This window comes from Linepithema humile, chromosome 7, assembly GCF_040581485.1.
Source record: "Linepithema humile isolate Giens D197 chromosome 7, Lhum_UNIL_v1.0, whole genome shotgun sequence".
In the NCBI taxonomy this organism is placed as follows: Eukaryota; Metazoa; Arthropoda; class Insecta; order Hymenoptera; family Formicidae; genus Linepithema; species Linepithema humile.
The window spans coordinates 2738569-2756382 of NC_090134.1; the positions used below are offsets into that span (position 1 = coordinate 2738569).

The 17814-nt window shown below is 29.0% G+C and overlaps 4 protein-coding genes across 8 annotated transcripts; 2 read left to right on the forward strand and 2 right to left on the reverse strand.

Moving 5' to 3' along the window:
* Positions 1–410: 410 nt before the first annotated feature.
* Positions 411–5385, reverse strand: LOC105678584 (GTP-binding protein 2). 2 transcript variants are annotated; one of them, XM_012378053.2, is made up of 8 exons: positions 5200–5385; positions 4572–4768; positions 3991–4269; positions 3597–3911; positions 3188–3448; positions 2656–3049; positions 2232–2517; positions 411–1964 (listed from the first exon to the last, which is right to left on the reverse strand). In XM_012378053.2, exons 2-8 carry the CDS (start codon positions 4579–4581, stop codon positions 1680–1682), a joined length of 1830 nt encoding a protein of 609 aa, XP_012233476.1. In that variant the 5' UTR covers positions 4582–4768; positions 5200–5385; the 3' UTR covers positions 411–1679. The 2 variants fall into 2 exon arrangements, with proteins under 2 accessions (XP_012233476.1, XP_012233477.1); XM_012378054.2 differs by lacking the exon at positions 4572–4768.
* Positions 5386–5526: 141 nt separating this feature from the next.
* On the forward strand, positions 5527–8974 carry LOC105678485 (ribosomal protein L18). The gene is given in 5 exon segments (XM_012377876.2): positions 5527–5681; positions 5771–5857; positions 6451–6657; positions 6844–7091; positions 8847–8974. Coding segments are annotated over 5 exon segments (576 nt in total). The 5' UTR covers positions 5527–5678; the 3' UTR covers positions 8878–8974.
* Positions 6897–10873, reverse strand: LOC105678481 (thioredoxin domain-containing protein 3-like). The gene is made up of 10 exons (XM_012377871.2): positions 10777–10873; positions 10363–10466; positions 10086–10157; positions 9929–10029; positions 9586–9689; positions 9165–9406; positions 8887–9062; positions 8559–8703; positions 8155–8354; positions 6897–7738 (listed from the first exon to the last, which is right to left on the reverse strand). Exons 1-10 carry the CDS (start codon positions 10865–10867, stop codon positions 7519–7521), a joined length of 1455 nt encoding a protein of 484 aa, XP_012233294.1. The 5' UTR covers positions 10868–10873; the 3' UTR covers positions 6897–7518.
* LOC105678484 (DNA replication complex GINS protein PSF1-like) lies at positions 10354–15589 on the forward strand. Of its 4 annotated transcripts, XM_067358904.1 has the most exons (6): positions 11269–11382; positions 11458–11520; positions 13685–13809; positions 13887–13951; positions 14162–14468; positions 14917–15589. In XM_067358904.1, exons 3-6 carry the CDS (start codon positions 13741–13743, stop codon positions 15058–15060), a joined length of 585 nt encoding a protein of 194 aa, XP_067215005.1. In that variant the 5' UTR covers positions 11269–11382; positions 11458–11520; positions 13685–13740; the 3' UTR covers positions 15061–15589. The 4 variants fall into 4 exon arrangements, with proteins under 4 accessions (XP_067215006.1, XP_067215005.1, XP_012233297.1 ...); XM_067358905.1 differs by lacking the exons at positions 11269–11382; positions 11458–11520 and adding an exon at positions 10354–10470; XM_012377874.2 differs by lacking the exons at positions 11269–11382; positions 11458–11520 and adding an exon at positions 12952–13114.
* The last annotated feature ends 2225 nt before the right edge of the window (positions 15590–17814 follow it).

The window sequence follows — 17814 nt, forward strand, 5'->3', positions numbered from 1 at the left end:
CACACGTAAAATTCGTCGTAGAATGAAAAAAACATTTTCAGAACACGCAAACAAGTGATTGGATGAAAGGCGAACACGAGATGACTGAGCTAGTCAAGTGAGAAACAAAGCAATAAGAGTGCGTAGCGCGCCACTTTTGAAACATTGCATAATAGAAATTGAAATGCATAATGTATTTCATTGAGCAATAAATTTGAAAAATAAAGAATTCCATCAACAACCTAAATTTAAATATTCTTATAATATTTTATTCTACAAATTCTGAGACATTTTAAAAAAGTAATATCAATTCAAGACAAATAAATTAACTGTTAAAGATATATTATAGCAAACTCTCACATATTATTTTAATAGCAATATATTTGCTAATTATATATGCTCGACCATGTAAGGATTCCTACATGAAAGAATTTTCACATCATCAAGTTTTATTTTCAAGTAATCAATACAGAACAATTATCTTTATCAGATATTTTACTTTTCTTTTATATTTTTATAAGTATATGTTCAATGCAATTTACTGCAAAATCTGAAATTTGCGAATTTAATCGCATAATGTACATAAAGATTTGTGCAGATTCCATGAACCAATCTGTGCTCATAACTCGAGATTGTGTATCAGAAGCATAGTAATATTATAGAAAAAGAAAAAATCATTTTCTTGATCTCATTAAACATAAAATAGATTTCAATTTGTTTCATAAGAATTATTATATACTAATTAATCTAATTAAAAAACTAAATAATTAAATAATATATGCTTAAACGTCAAAGTTTTAATCAGGGACTCAGACCAAAACCGAATCGAAACCAACAAAAAAAAATTGAAAAAAAAAACCGTAAATAATTTAACCAATTCGGTTATGGTTCCGATATTATAAACATTATGAAATTTCAGTTCAGTTATAGTTTCGGTTTGATCAAAAACGAAACGATTACGATTACGGTTCCAGTTCCGGTTAATTCTTATCCGGTCCGAGTCCTTGGTTTTAATGAAAGCCCTCTTGCATAAAGAGTTTGAATAAAACTTTTCAATAAAAGTTTTAAATAAAAACCTTTGCATAAGTTGTCTTGCCTTTTCGAATACATCCTAATAAAATCATAACTACTTGTCACACACAAAAATAAATTCTTTTTCTAAAACGTGTTAATACACCATTTAAAACAGGAACACAAAATTGCTTCTAGGCAAAAAAGATCCTAACTATCTCTCTTCGTAAAACATACCGCTTAACCTGCTCTTTCTGATATATTCTAATAAAATTCTCAACTATCTGTAACACATAAAATAAAATTCTTTCTCTACGTATGTTAATATACTGCTCAAAAATAACTGGATCACATTTTTGACCAATCCTCCAAATTGCGCAAAATATGCATTTATACTTGTAGCAAAAGAAATAAAAATGTTACAATACTAACAAAAAATGTTCAAAGCTTTATATATACATAATATTGATATTTCAAAAAGAGATTTCATAATTATTTTGAGCAGTATATAACAAAAAAAATATAAATATTAAATATTATTCAATACTAATAACGCCAGCGACACGATTCTACTTTTATAAAACATCTATGCATTTTTCCTTTTTTTTTTCCTTTAAGTTACACATCACAAATATTAAAAGATGGTATAGCGGTTATTGTTTTACATCGCGTCAAATTTTATTTTTCTTTTATTTGATCGAGTTCTGCGATCCGATCAGAGGGAAGATCTGCGTGATTTTACCAATCCCCTTAGTACGCCCTTCTCTGAGCAACAATCGCATTCCAACGTGAAGATACTCCGGATGACTGACGAATCTGAATAACACGGAGGCGGTGTCGTTCGTCTGCAGTCCCCTGTCTGTCGCGTCCATTATTCCCTCGATGACACAGGTCTGTCTCACATTACCCACGTGCACCGTTGTTTGAAATCCGGGAAATATCGCAGTAGCATGGTACACTATCAATACCGTTGCCTGAAATACAGCAGAATATTTATACTTATAACGTTCTCATAAATAAAAATTTACAAAATAATTCGTGTAACTCGATCACCTTGAATATTTCTATCAGCAAACCGATCTATCTTTCTATTTTAAAAACTGATATCTTATAATTAGCTTATAGGCGTCTGTTTAACAAATCAAATCATAATGAAAACAGTATTGAAATCAATCTAACAGTTAAAATATTAAAAATAATACTTAAGTAATAATAATTAAGTATATCAAAATTTTATATACCTGAAAGAAAAATGTTGCATGTGGTCGATCACGTAAAGAAACTAAAACCATTCCTGGGCGAAGGTGCGGCAAGGGAGGGCTACGATTCGTCGGCGGTGCCAAGGTCAAGCTGGCACTTTGCGAGGCTCGAACTAAACAGCACGGAGCTTTATTGCGATGCAGACTAACGACTTTCACTGGGCTAAATTCTCCGTCCGGCAGAGGTCCTACTAATAAACGAGTTCCTGGAGCGATTGCCCCTTTAACCAGTAATCCTCCTAAAACTGGTTGCGTCAAGCCTGCTACCCTGTACAAAATAAAATAAAAGTCACATTTATAGAGCATTTATGAAAGATCTATATCGTTATTAAGATATTAATTATTCATAAAACATCAAAACTTTAATTATTCGTAACATATTAAATTTGCATACGATTACACGTACCTAAACGTTTCGTCAATCTGAAATAAACACGATTCCGAATCCGAATCAATCGAATTCGTTTCGTAAGGTGCCAAATTTTTGATAAAAGTAGTCAATTCTTCGAGGCCTTCACCGGTGACGCAACTGACACTAAATACTGGTATCAGATCAGACGTACAATCCCACGATGGTATTTCATTATTGCTGAACAATACTAATTGCTTAGGATAGCCCTGCGTCCTCATAGCATTCTCGAGTTGAACTAGAGTGTCGGATATGTCGCAAAATCCTAAATCGATTTTATTCACGACAATGAAGAACGGAAGTTTTAATGCTAAACAGAGAGCCATGTGTTCCTGCGACGCTTCGTTCAGAGGAGGTGCTATCACCAGCATAACGTGATGCGGTGAATATCCTGAAGAAGTTATTTGCAAACAATTATTATATAAATTATATAATTAAAAGTTATCAATTATATATCACAAATAATATAAATTATTCGTATTATAATGTACATAAAAATGTCACGTAATTAAAAATTTATGTTACACACCTGTGAGCCCAAGCACTGTCGTCCTCAAGTACTTCCGATGTCCAGCTAAATCGATAAAAGTGACGACTTTCGAAGCGTGTTCGCATATCTCTTCGGCTGTAGCCATTTCAGCGTAATTTAAGACGTGACCTGTGCTATCGAATCCGATAATCTCATGCGATATCGAAGACGTACGACCTGTCTTTATTTCGTGCAAATGACGTAACATGTTGAGTCTTGCTCTGCCTCTACCATTGTCTAATTCACCTTGCGTTAATACCCCTACGCAGACATTGAGTTTCGATTATAATCTTCGCAATCACATTTTCAATGAATTTGTACAATGTAGACAGATAATCAAGTAGCAGAGCGTAGCGCTGACCGTCGATGTCATTTCTCTACCTTAAATATCCTCTGCTAATTCTCTCACCTAAGAGAGTCGACTTTCCAGCGTCCTGCCCACCAGTAACCGCCAGTCTTAGATCTACGATACTGTCCTGGTCCTCTCTATCATCCTTCCGTAATTTTTTTACTAGCACTTCAGCAACCTTCTTTTCCTCCTTATTATTGTTATTATTATTATTACTATTGTTGCTTTGAGACACCAAAGCCTTACTTGTAGCTACTCGTTCGCGTAATACTCTTATGGTAGCGCCTAGTCTGGAAGCCATGTCCTTTAGTGTTTTTAAGGATGCTTTCATTTCCTCCTTTGTTAAACCCGCCAATCTACCGTTATCTTCTACTCCTATATACATATACAACATTATCAAAAATAAGCAAAAAAATAAGGAATGCAAAACTATGGTTGATGTAATTATTTATACCAATTTGATAAATTGCCTCTCCATGTCCCTCTCTTAGTCTCCATTTCATTTGGGTGACAAGATGTTCGAAACGTTGACTAGATGGATTTATCAATTTTAATTTGTACTCTATATTTCCTTGTTCCGGTTCTGGTGGCAGACGATCCTCTTGATCCTCATCAGCACTGGAAGTCTCACAATCCGATAATCCATTTCCCTCGTTTTCAGAATCATCCCATTGTCTCTTTCTTATATCCTTATTATCTTGTGGATCAAAAAGTTGCAAAAACGATTCCATATCTGCAACAGAAAGTAATATTATAATTATTACTAGTTTCATCACTATTATCAAAGTTATAAAATTTAATTGTATAACAAAATGTGAATATTTTCATTCATTAACATTTAATGAGAATATAAAAACTGTAAAAATATAATTATTTTAATTTTTTATTATTAAAAAAATATTTATAATAATAAATCTTTTTTAAAATTTGTAAAAATTAAATTCTTCAATTAAAATACATTAGAATAAGAATATATGTTTAGTGAATAAAATGCGTATATAAAAAATAAAGTCTTATAAATAAATCATGTAATACCATGTAACATCACGTAACACCATGGAATTGCATCATTTTTATATAGTGCCCCATAATTTAAGAATCGAATACAGATTTACAATTAATTTTTTCATAACAAAAATGTTAAGAAAGATCATTATTTATTGCCAATTTTTTATGAAGTAGTAAGAAACTGGAATTTTTTCAACAAACTGGTTCTGAAGACATGATGCAATCTGTGAAAGTAAGAATGTATTTTCTTGTTATTTTTTTTTCGATAAAAAAAATATAAAATTATCCTTTTACACACCTATTATACATTATCAATACATTTGATTAAATAATAATTACTATTTACTCTAAAATTTCCTTCTTTAGCGAGCGATACTCTCTCAAGAATACCCGCGAGAAGATTGATGTAATTATATATATTATATTATGACACATCACGCTATAATAAACAATGCCAATGCCAATGCCGATAAGAGGCAGATATTATGTCCTGAGACATGACTTGTTGGCTTTATAAAGGGAAATCGATTTGTGATGGAAATGATTGGCCGTATCGACGAACAGCTGTTTTAAAAGTAAAAGTGACAGCAAAGAAAAGAGAGGGACTTGTCTTGCGGAAATATTTCTAGCATCTTAACGGCAAACATGTACTTACTGCATCTCTTCCGAATTATGTTTCTTCCTCAAAAATTAAGATCGTTCTGTCGTGATCGTGTATTTAAGTCAGCGACTTTAACAAAGTCGCGGAACATGATAAACGTTCCTTCACCACGACTTTCTTCTTTTTCTCCCTCCGCAATTAGGTCACACACTGTCTGTCATTTCTCTGTTGACCGTAAACGCGACGAATTATAGAGCGGAAACTTAGCAAATGTAAAGTTACTATTTTAAGTTTGTTCTTTTTTTTACTGCACTAGAAAACTAAAACCAGAGAGAAACCTGAGAAAGGCCACGCTGCCGTTTTTCGATGGCTGTTATATTTATAATTCTATCTAGGTATTCATATTCTGCGACTAAAAATCACAATTAGAAATTTTTATGATGTCATATTGATAATACTGTAACTTGGAAAAGAACTGATCGAATTCATGTTTTCAGCAACTTCCAATAGTTTCTTTTCAACGGTTTGTCGAAATGGTAAGATAATAATATGTGTATTAATTGCGGTTACGAAATACGTTTACCTATCAAATATTAAATTACTCAACAAGTTACATTTTTTTTAGGATATCGACATCAATCATAAACATGATAGGAAGGTGCGGCGAACACAATCCAGGTCCCAAGATATATATTTACGTCTTCTAGTCAAAGTAAGCGTTTTTGACATATCAGGTCTGTTCTTTATAGCTGAACTGGCTACACTAGTTCAGAGTTTATCTTCTTCCTTCCACATTGGAAAGAGAAAGATAAACTATGAAGTAGTGCAGCCAGTTCAACTATAAAAACAAATCTATTGCTTTCGTCATGGTGTTTAATTTTTCTTCGAATGTTATAAAAGTATAATGTATTAATTGTCATTAATGTATGTGATTTTTACATTAAAGTATTGTGATAATTATACATGTCATTTGTATATCATATTTTTTTATTTTTTAATTATATAAATGAATGAATTATTTTGATTTTAATTCTACATCTATGAAATTTTTCTCTTATATGCCTATAATAAAAAAAATTGTAATAATACAAAGATTTAATATTTATATATTGACATTGCATCTACTTTAAATTTTAAAGACTCCAAGTTCATTCTGATCTTATATGAAAAACTAATTGAAAGTATGTCATCAATAATCTATTTTATCTATTTAAAGTATAAAAAAGCGATTGTTACAGTCAAGCATATGAATTTGCTGCTTATTATGATATAAGAATTATGGTAATAACAAAATCTTTATTTTAGTTATATTGATATTTGGCGAGAAAGACACATTCAAAGTTTAACAAGATCATCTTAAAACTGTTCTTTATGAGCATAATTCATCGACCACCCATTTCACTCTCACGGATTGTGCGGTCAATGAAGAAGCCTGGACGGGAAAATTACATTGCAATAGCTGTTGGTACAGTCACAGATGATGCTAGGATCTTTGAGATACCAAAATTGACAGTAAGTGTGATATACATATATATACTAACATTTAGATGAAACTTATGTTAATATTATTGCTTTTAATATAATGTGCAATGTCAGACTATATCATAAACATAAGTTTATATGATAAGTTTATATGATAATCATATCATAAACATAAGTTTATATGATAAGTTAATTCTGACACTAAATTTTGTGCAGGTTTGTGCTTTACGTATGACGGAAAAAGCTCAGGCGCGTATTTTGAATGCCAATGGTGAAATTCTAACATTTGATCAATTGATATTACGCAATCCTATTGGAAAACACACTGTTTTGATGCAAAGTCCACGTAAAGATTGTGAAAGTGTGAAACACTTTGGACTAGCACCTGGTGTGCTGCACTCTCACACAAAACCATACATACGTTTCAAAAGGAAATTTGAAAAAGCAAGAAGTCGTAGGCGCAGGTTATAAGAAATAAGATAAATATAATTTACCTTAAGATATTTTTATTCACAGTACCACACACTCTTTTCATACAAGGGATGATCATGGTGGGAAATAAACATTTGTTTTATATGAAATATGAATTCTCTTTTTTTTCTCGTGTTACTGTAGATATTCAGAATTTTTTTCTATTTTGTACGCAACTTTGTCGCCGAATTATACTCGAATTTCGGCAAATTAATAAATATATTACATATAGTTGCATATGCGAATAGAATAAAATACTCTGAATATGTACAGTAAAACGATATGTATATATGAAAAGATAAAATGTATATATAATTATTATTAAGGTAATTTTGAATTTTGAATTCAGCTATCTACTCTATCAAGCTATAATTTACTGTTTACATTTTACCTTTTTTATATGCTGTATGATCAAAGCAATTATGTTGCTGCTGTATCCTGATTTTCTTCCATTAATTCCTCAGGTTTTTCCTCGTCATCCGACTGTGTGTCTTCCATAGCAGTAACATCCGGAAAATATAACTTTGACTCCTCTATAGCCTTTTCCGGATTTTCACTTACATGATAAGGTCCAATTCCAGCAAAACCCAAAAACGCTTCACATCCTACTTTCTTTACTGTGCAGACAAATATTTCGTAACTGTAAATGAAAAGCACAATAATTAATATACAGGTAAGAACAAATCAATTATAGAAATTATCTTTTCTAAAATACGCGAAAGCAATTAAAGATTCTAATGTTGTTTAAGTCATTTTTTTAAGAGAATTTAATAGAATTATTCAAAAATATCTTCTCTATAATTTTTTGAGAGTTTAAGATGACAAAATTTGAAAACATTAAAACATTAAATTTAAATATTATCAATGAAGTAAATATTTTATTTCGTATTTTAAAATACATGACTTAAAATTGAAAATAATTCAAATAGACATAAGTGCCATGGCATATTAATTGTTCAAAGTTTTTAAAAGAGTGTTTTGCAACTTTCAGATTAATATTTTCCAGTTTTGAAAGAATAAATTATATAATTAAGCCTTTTAATTATAATAGAATACCCTGTCTTCTCTTCAGCGTTCATCTCGAATACATCTATATTTTTGGCGATCATCTTAGCTTCAGGTGGTTTATCATATTCGAATATACCAAAATCCATAACATCATCGTTAAACATGTCTAATACCATTTTTAAATCATTTTTACGTGTATAGTCATATTTAAAGACGGTTATCGGCACTTTTGTCATCTTATCTTCGTACTGTGGAAAAAGATAATGCATGTTATATCAACTTAACATAATTATAATTAAATTATAATTAATTTTATTAAATTTTGAAAACACTGAATAAGACAATTTTTTAATTTTATTTTTAACAATCTATTGTTTAATAAGCTCTTCAAAAATTATGAAAAAATTTGTAAAATTTTATGAAAAGGAGACATATTTTTAACAAATGCTTACCGGATACGTCGTATTAGTGTAAACACTAAATATCGAACGAAAAACAATTGCTTTGTTTCTGGGATTTAGAGGTGTCCAAACAAAAGGAAACTTTTTAATTTCCTTATCAGGAACTTCAAAAGCTGGACAATGTTTTACGGCGAAACTACGTGAAATAAAGATTAATTTTAATAACATGAACCATTAATATTGTCAAAAGTTTCTAATGATTAAGTTTTATTGTTTTGATTATCAGAAAATATCAAAAATATTAATGTCACAGTTATCCTAATTGATTTTATGTTGCAGGTTTGCAATAATTAAATTTATACTCAAATAGATCACATACCAATCTTCATTCAGATCTTCTTCTGATTCTGGCAACGTCGATTGATTGAACACGATAGTGCACAGATGACTATGAACATCGACATCCTTTCTTCCCTCGACAATCTTTAATCGCATGAACATACATTTGCCATCAAGGAGCAATTGTTTGGCGTTCTCTGAGAAGCTATATGTCGACTGTACGATGGAGAATATAGAAAAAGGTATATTCCAATAATATTGAACATCTACATAATAATTAATATAAAAAAATAATGGAAGAAAAAATAGAACAATTACTTCATCGAGTATCTGATGAAGCAGATCATCATTCATTCTTTTGCGTATTTCTTGTTCCACTGTGTAATTTTCCGGTAATAATTCTTCGATCAATTCCACATATGGTGGACTCGTTCTCTTGTCTCTTCTTTTTCCCTCTTCATCCTTGAATATCCAGGGAAATAGCAGCAAACAAGTTTCATTACATAACGATGTCGTTAGATGTAGCATCTCCGCTTCGTATCTCGCCTTAGCTTCAGCCTCTGCACAATATTATTCTCGCTACATTATATATATAAATAGTCAGCATAATGTAATTGCATATAATTATTAAATTATGATGCGATATAATCTTCAATCTAATTACCGTTATCTTATATATATTTGAATTCATCTCAAAATAACTGGAAGTTTTCAAGTGCTTATGATCAATATTTTTTACCTTTTCGAGATTTCCTCGCTATTTCTTTGGCTTTTCTTGCCTCCTCCTGAATTTCCAATCGTGTTACTTCTTCTGGACTCATCTCGAAAACGTCTAATGAAAATCTAAATTTTTAATAAAATAATATTAAAAAATTATAGGAAATAAATGTTCTGCGATATCATACAATTAGGATATCATAGAATGGTCTCAATCGCAACTAATCTTTCATAATAAATTGAAATGGAATTGTTTATCTTTAAACAAAAAATATTAAAGTATCAGTAAACTTTAATTTGTAAGCAATGAAAGATAGTAAAGTGCAAATCTTGCAATTTTTGTGGATAACATTATGAATACTTACTCGTGTTCGCCGCCATTTTGAACTCTTTCAAGCTCAGTCACAAGCGTTTTCATAAATTGCGGACAATGAGCACCAAACATCAAATTTATCATTCGCCCTTCCTACCAGAAAAGAAAATTCTAGAAATTACTTCGCGAATTACTTGCGGGATACTTACATGAATAAACATCCACGTGGGTTCACTCTTGCCTTGAAATCTTTTTAAATCGGTGACGCGATCGCAACTCGCCTGAAAACGATGAAACTGCAGATAAATATATTCTGAGAATGCATTTATACGACTGGTATTTAAATATTACATTAAAAAATCATAATTATTCTAGAATATTATTTCTATGTATTATCTTGATTCTTCTAATTATTAATGTTATGCAATATTTTTATTTACTTATATGACATCTAATCTTTATCGCATTACGTTTTCTAGAAATTACCGTGGCGTAACTCAATGCGTCGCCCCCAATCTCCATCTTTATCTTCTTCAAAATGCTCACCATACCTGTACAAGGACCACTCCAATCCGAATACACATCCACCACTAGGTAACAATATTGCGATAAAATGATTTCTTTATTATATTCTGTGTGTGATCAGAGGAATATAACATCATACAACAATCAGAATACCATGAGATATCCATTAGATATCTAAATAATATTTTTTAATATTTAGATTTCTAGAATTAATTATCATTATTTATTACGTTCGCGAAGGACATTTGACAAAAAATTACGAATGAATCGTGCAAATAACATAATTATATAATAATTTTATTTAGTTTTTATGAAATATCTATTGGGTATCTCTCTTTTTCTAATTGTTTGAGATAGTTCATGAATGTTACTCGCCTACTAAACCCTTCCGCTTTAGTATCTTTGCCCATTCTTCATCATTAATAACTTCCGTCTGCAATGCCGCGGGTGCCACTTTCTTTGCCATTCTTCTCGTCGTCTTCGTTCCACCCTACAATAAAACATAATTAATTATTGCTTTAATAACATTAATAACTTTTTAAATTTGTTTTCTATCAAACTTAATTATTTTTTTGTTAAATTTTAACATTAAAAAGATGCAAAAACTATCTAAAAGATGTTTAAAATGTTTTTCAAAGATCTGTTTAATGTTTTTTGAAATTTCACACGTTTATGTGTGCAGGAAATTATTGTATTTATGTAATGTTATATTTTTTTAAACATTTGTGTTGTGTTCTACCCTTTTGCGCAACATCTTCGAAATTAAGAAATGAATTTGTGGATAAGAAATTTAATTTCGGATCGATTGATCTATCTTCGGCGAAGTGAAAAGGTGCACTGCATTAATCGTGTATTTTCTGCCGGTTTACTAGGCTTCCCTTCGGGCTCGCTTTCGGTTGCACGGGGACATCGGCGACATGGTAGGCACGCGATATAATATGTATAATGATTAACGAGCTCGTGATACAAATACACGCACAGGTAATTACGGTGCAGAAAATCGAGGGTTTGGCGGAGTATTATAAGTTCTACATAATGATCTGAGATATTAACTAGGACATGCCTTGAGAAAGAAACTCCTCCCTCAAGAAAGAACATTATGCAGAAGCCATTTAATATGTAAATATATATCAAATATATGTTATGTGCCTTCAAAGATATCTTTAGACAAATACTATACATATATTTAAATATATAGATGATATATTAATACATATTAATTAACACTGTTTAATTAATACTATTTGTTATAAATAACTTTCGTCATTGTAGCAAATATTTATCAAAGAAACGGAAGTTATTTTTTAGCATTTCAGCATAATATTAATAAATTTTGAATTAGAAGTTATTAAATTTTGATATGTTTGATATATATCTTTAAAAATACATAACATATATTATGAATTTATTATATATTTCTAAATATATTTTTAAATATATGTATATATATATAATATAATAAACATATCACAAAAATATATTTAGATAACATATATAGTTGATATACATATGATTAAAATTGTATATGCGCATAAGAAATCACTTTGATTCTCAAAAACAAAGTACATCAGATAGTTAATCCTTTAATCGACAATCCAATAAAATTTGTTCATAGCCTATTATAATTATGCTAAGCAAGTAAACAAAGATAAGGTTATCATCGCCATTATCTTGCTAAAAAATTTACAATTTTATCGAAGAGGTACGTCGCCTTTCAATATAAGAATTAAGTTTCTTTAATTTACCAATTGAAGAATTCAGTAGATCACGATACATTGCGTTTAAAAGATTTTGCAGGAAATCTACTGCGTGTCACGACAGATTATTCCTTGGTAATTAGAACGATGTTCGTGTAATAATTAAAGCGCGACTTACACATCAATAAATAACCAGGTCTTTGTTGATTTCCATCTATTTGGTTGCTATGTAACGATATTAGGATCTACCAATACTTCTATATTATATATTTAGCACATGACTAGCAGATTGACAATAGATTGACAAGTAAATGGACTTCTGTAATATAGCATGGCATATTCGCAGCAGAAACTATATAAAATACATGCTTAATTATCATTGACTGTCATTAGCTTGAGTAAATGCATCGAAAGAAAGAAATTTACAACGAGAAGAAAAAATTGCAGAAATTGTTGCAGGCAGTATTATAATTATGGTAGTTTTTATCATTAGACAGTGTAAAAATAATTATTAGATTGTTTGGAAAGTTTTTTAATTGTATATTTACAGAAAAAATTAGAAATCTTTCTAAACAGTTTAATATTTTAAATATTCTTTTTTTTTTTAAATTGACATTACTATCAGATCAGAAATCTATAAATATTGATTATTAACCTTATTTTAAAATTATTAAATGTAAATGAAAAATGAATAATTTATAGAATTGAATAAATGATCAAATCTTATTCATAGATCTTGTAAATTAGCGGTAACTCAATAGTTTCATTTTCTGAATTAATTTTTTAGTTTGAACAGGATTTAAATATGACGCGTTTATATCGTAGAATTGATGAGTATCTTGATAGTGATGGCAGTAATCACTAGATGGCAACTATATTCATTTAAAATTTCACTGTTTGAAATACACATGTAGTAAATAGTTGGAACCATTTTGGAGCTGTGCCTTCTAATTTGTAAAAACATAATTTAATTTTTAATTTATTTAATTTTGAATGAATTATTCAGCAAGTATATCGTAAGTTGCATCTTGCAATAAAATCAAATACTCCAAAGCTTAGCGATTGTCAACTTTTTAAATTGTCATTCGTAAATATAGTGTCATTTATAACGATTATCAAATTTAATAAAAGTAGTGAAAGTGTATTAGTTCACAAAGTAAAAGTGCATTTATTAAAAATAATATGCTATAATGAAAATACAGAGTGATTAAATTTTTGAGGTTAGATTGCTAATCATGATAATAACATTTCTTATAATTGTACACATGTAATTATGTACTCAATATTAAAATAGTGACCTATTTTTAGATTTTAATTTAAAATATTTAATTACTAATGAGCTTATATGTTATGATTATTTAAATTATTTTTTGTTTTAATCATAGAAGTAATAAAAAATAATAATTTATATAATTGCACTTTGATAATAATTTTTTACTCTTGTAAAATTTTTAGCAATTCACTAAAAATTAAAAGCGATTTTTATAATACGTATAATTTTAAATATATAAAAAATAACTCAAAATAATAAATAGGAGAAAATGTATAAGTTTTATTTTAATTAACATATTTCTTTTATATTACAGAAGTATATATGCATTAAAAATTTTAATAAACAAACTATTAAACAAGCTTTACAAATATGTTGGGAAAAGAGGCTGTGAAACTCATAGCAGAGCTGGATACACATGAAGATATCCGACCATTTAATGTCAGTATTATAAATGCTACTATTCTTTGCTATTATTTTGTAAGTTATTATAATTGTAAAATTTTTCTAATTTACAGGACCAAGTAATGCGGCAAGTTTTTGAAGAAATGCAAATACTTTATGAAGCCAATCTAGTTGACAGGTACTTTACATGTTTGTCAAAATAATTTTTTAACTTAAATTAATATAAAACAATAAAATCACAAAGTATTTTATTATGCATATTTATAAATTATGCATATATCATTTTATATATATGTAAAAATATAATATTTTAAAAGCAGTAAAAAATTCAATTTTATAAAAGATTATAAATGTCAATCTTAATGAGTTTTTCTTATGAATATTTCAGCACAGCTATACAGAATGAAGGAAATAACGCTTTGTTACCGTCCGTCCATTTTCGTCATACAGCGCTGCTCAGGAATAAAAGGTGTGTCTTGGCTTATTTGTATCACCGGATCAAACGATTACGGCAGCTGCGCTGGGAATTAGGCAGCATTCTACCAACTGAGATAACCTCCAACTTGTTGAATGCAGAGGTACAATGGTTTCAAAGTTACAATAAATCTTTAGCTACTTACATGAGGTCAATTGGAGATGACAATGGATTAAATTTAACTATGAACATGAGTCCTCCAAAGACGCTTTACGTTGAGGTATGTATTGTACAAATTAGAATACAATATTTCAAAGAATCTTAGTACAGAAAAATATGTTTCTTGTTACCATTTTTATGTTCTAAATGATATTTTTCAGTTATTTCTATTTATGTATACGCCATATGTATTATATGCCAATGTATTTCATTTAATTTTTCATTAGATCAAATGTGATCAATGTCAGCATTGAATAAATTTTGGAAAAGTAAAAAGCTATGTAAATTTATTATCAAAATAAGGTTTCAGCTATATTAAACTTCTTTACAAGGATATTTTATAAAAAATTATTAAGAAACATCTATTACATATTTTATGTGATTTTTTTAAATAGCACAAATAAGAAAGCTTTTAATTTTCAAAAATTTTAATTATTTTTGTGGAAAAAGAGAAAAATATTTTAACTTGTTTTTTTTTGCAGACAGTAATTAAATAATAATGATTTCAGGTAAAGTGTTTAACAGATTTTGGCAAGCTAGAACTTGATGACGGCGAAGTTATTACACTTAAAAAAAATACATATCATCTGCTACCAAGAGTCACATGTGAGCCACTTATCAGGCAAGGCATACTCGAACATCATAACACATAATAACTGCTGCGTTATGATAAACGTATGAGAAACATTCCCATTAATTTTGTCGTATATTTTAATATCATGTCTATTTTTACTCCAACATTACCATCTCTGATATATGCATCTCAACAATAAAGATTTATCCTATCAGTCGCGTATATTTCCATCGCAAATTTTCCAATCTATACTCGTATTTAATGATAAAAATAGTTTATCTTTAATTTGATTGTATAATGTTCGTATATCGAAGAAATAATATTTATACACATATGTTTTTCTGATGGAAATATGAATCTAGAATTCTTTTTCTGTTGCCACATCTTTATGTGCTTTATTCAGTTTTTTTCCACTCTTTAATCTCAAGTAAATAACGTAGTAATCTTTATTGTTATCACGCATATCAAACGTGATATAGAATATATACAATAATACGTTAGAATAATATGTATATACAGACAATGTTTTGCCACTAAGCGCTTAATGGCAAATTTTGTGGCTAATTTACGGCCGATTTAATCATTAAACAAAATAAGTAACTTTTCAATCTTTAATTACACATTTTTACATCTAAACTGTAATTAAAATTCTATTAAAAATTCATTTAAAATTAATAAAAAATTTGAAATTTAAAATAAAAAAATTGAAAATTAATAAATTTGAAAAATGTAGTTTTGTTAGCTTGTCTTATTGTTGAAGTTTTAGATTTAACAAGTAATTTATTTTGAATTACCAACTATTTACATTAACAATTACTATTATTTATAATACCAAAATATTTTTTACATTAAAAATCATGATAATGCATGACAGAAAAATGTACAATTTGTTAAGTGACGAATATTTACTCAACATTACTAAGACAACTAGTGTAGGGCTTTAATAATAGTGTAATAATTCCATTTCCTTGTCCTGTCAATCTCAAATTTCTAGGATAAAGAAAAAATCTGTTTTGATCTTCCCTTTTTCCCTATTTATCCCCTCCTTTCCTTTTACAGTGTGACGTACAATATATATAGTACACGTGTGCAATACGCGTAGTCTACCAGCAAGCAATGAGAGTCTTCGGCGAGAAGCGACAGTCGATGTTTATCTCTGGTGCTACACTCCAATCTAGGACAAATATCCAGTTGACAAAAAAGCATAATCGTCGTTTTTTCTGCTGATTGCAAGAAATATAAAGAGACGCTATCCACAATCAATAAGCTTCTGCAGTAAATGGAAAAAAAGTATTAGTATATTTTAAACATCGACCGGAAAACCTTCATCGCGCTGGGACTTGACACTCTATTCGCCAGTATTTAGTAATGACAGGTGGGTAAATAAAATTTATCATTACATTTGAATCCGTCAAGGATTGACATGCAAAGAATTTCAAATTTTTTAAATTACTCTTTTGTCAATAAAAATATTTTTTAATATTAATCTTATAATATTATTAACTAAGGATGAAATAGAATTTTGTCCATTTAAATCCATTTTAATCCATTTTAAAGTTGATCTTACAAATTATTATTAAACTTATCAAAAGCGAAGAAAAATTATGAAGTATGTGTGATACTTAGAAAAAAAGAATTTTTAGTTTGATGTTTATTTCTCTTCTGATGCACTTTAAGAATCAAAAATTTTTTTATGTTTTATATAATTTTCTTATATATACGTAGTAAAATCCAAAATTAACGCATAAAAGTTATAAGCAAAAATCTCGGGAAAAATGTATACATTTCCTTTGGATTGCGTGTATGTACGCGAAAAAAAAACTTGAAACATTATGAATATATGATTAGTATAAAATTGTTCATATATCATATAATGTCGTAAATAAGAAATCTGCCAAATTTCATAAAGATTAAAGACTGGAATAAAGATGACGATGAAATAGTCATCACTTTCTTTTTGCAAATTTGTAGAATCATATTCATTCGTAAGCTACTAAATTATGCAAAAGAAAGTTCAGGGACCAAAAAGAATATATCGAAAAGAAATATAAACGGAAGTTCATAAATACCAGAGGAATAACGCACAATTCGTGTGCTACGCCATGCTTGAATCAGCGTACTTTCCCGTCTCTGTGTTGCACAGTTTAATATTAGTAATATTTGTCGCAATATAAATTTAAAAACGTTACTTTTCTTTTTGTCTTATATAATCGCGACGTTAATCGGTTTTTTTTTGTAAACAACATAAGCTCGTAGATTTACAAGCTCGAGATAACCGATGTATTATAAAGGCGTAAGCTTGTGATACATGAAAAAATACAAGTTGAGTAATAATTATTCAAATAATTTTATATAATAATAGAAAATATTAATATTTTAATAACGCGTAAAATAAATTATAATACAAACTATAAGGAATCATACATATTGATCAATTCAAAGAGTTTCTTAATTTTTTTTATGAAAATAAAATTGAAATAGTCAAGAAATTAAAAAAAAAAAAAAAAAAACAACTTGAATTAATTGGTAAATTATATATAATACAATATTAATATATATGTTTAAAAAATAACATGATATTAATGTATTAGTGATTACACAGTTCAAAAACAATTTTGATTTACGGACTTGCATTGTTTCAAAAGATAATCAATTGAAAATTGTAGGCGTGTGACTTGTAACTCAGAAAGATTCGCGCAGGGTTTACGTGACTCTAGAGATATATTCCTATTTTTTGGTTTCTGTGATATTTTTTATCGTATTGTAACATTTTTGTAATATTTTGCGTCATAAGTATTTATTCTTGATGTTTAAGAAGGGCGTTAAGGGTATT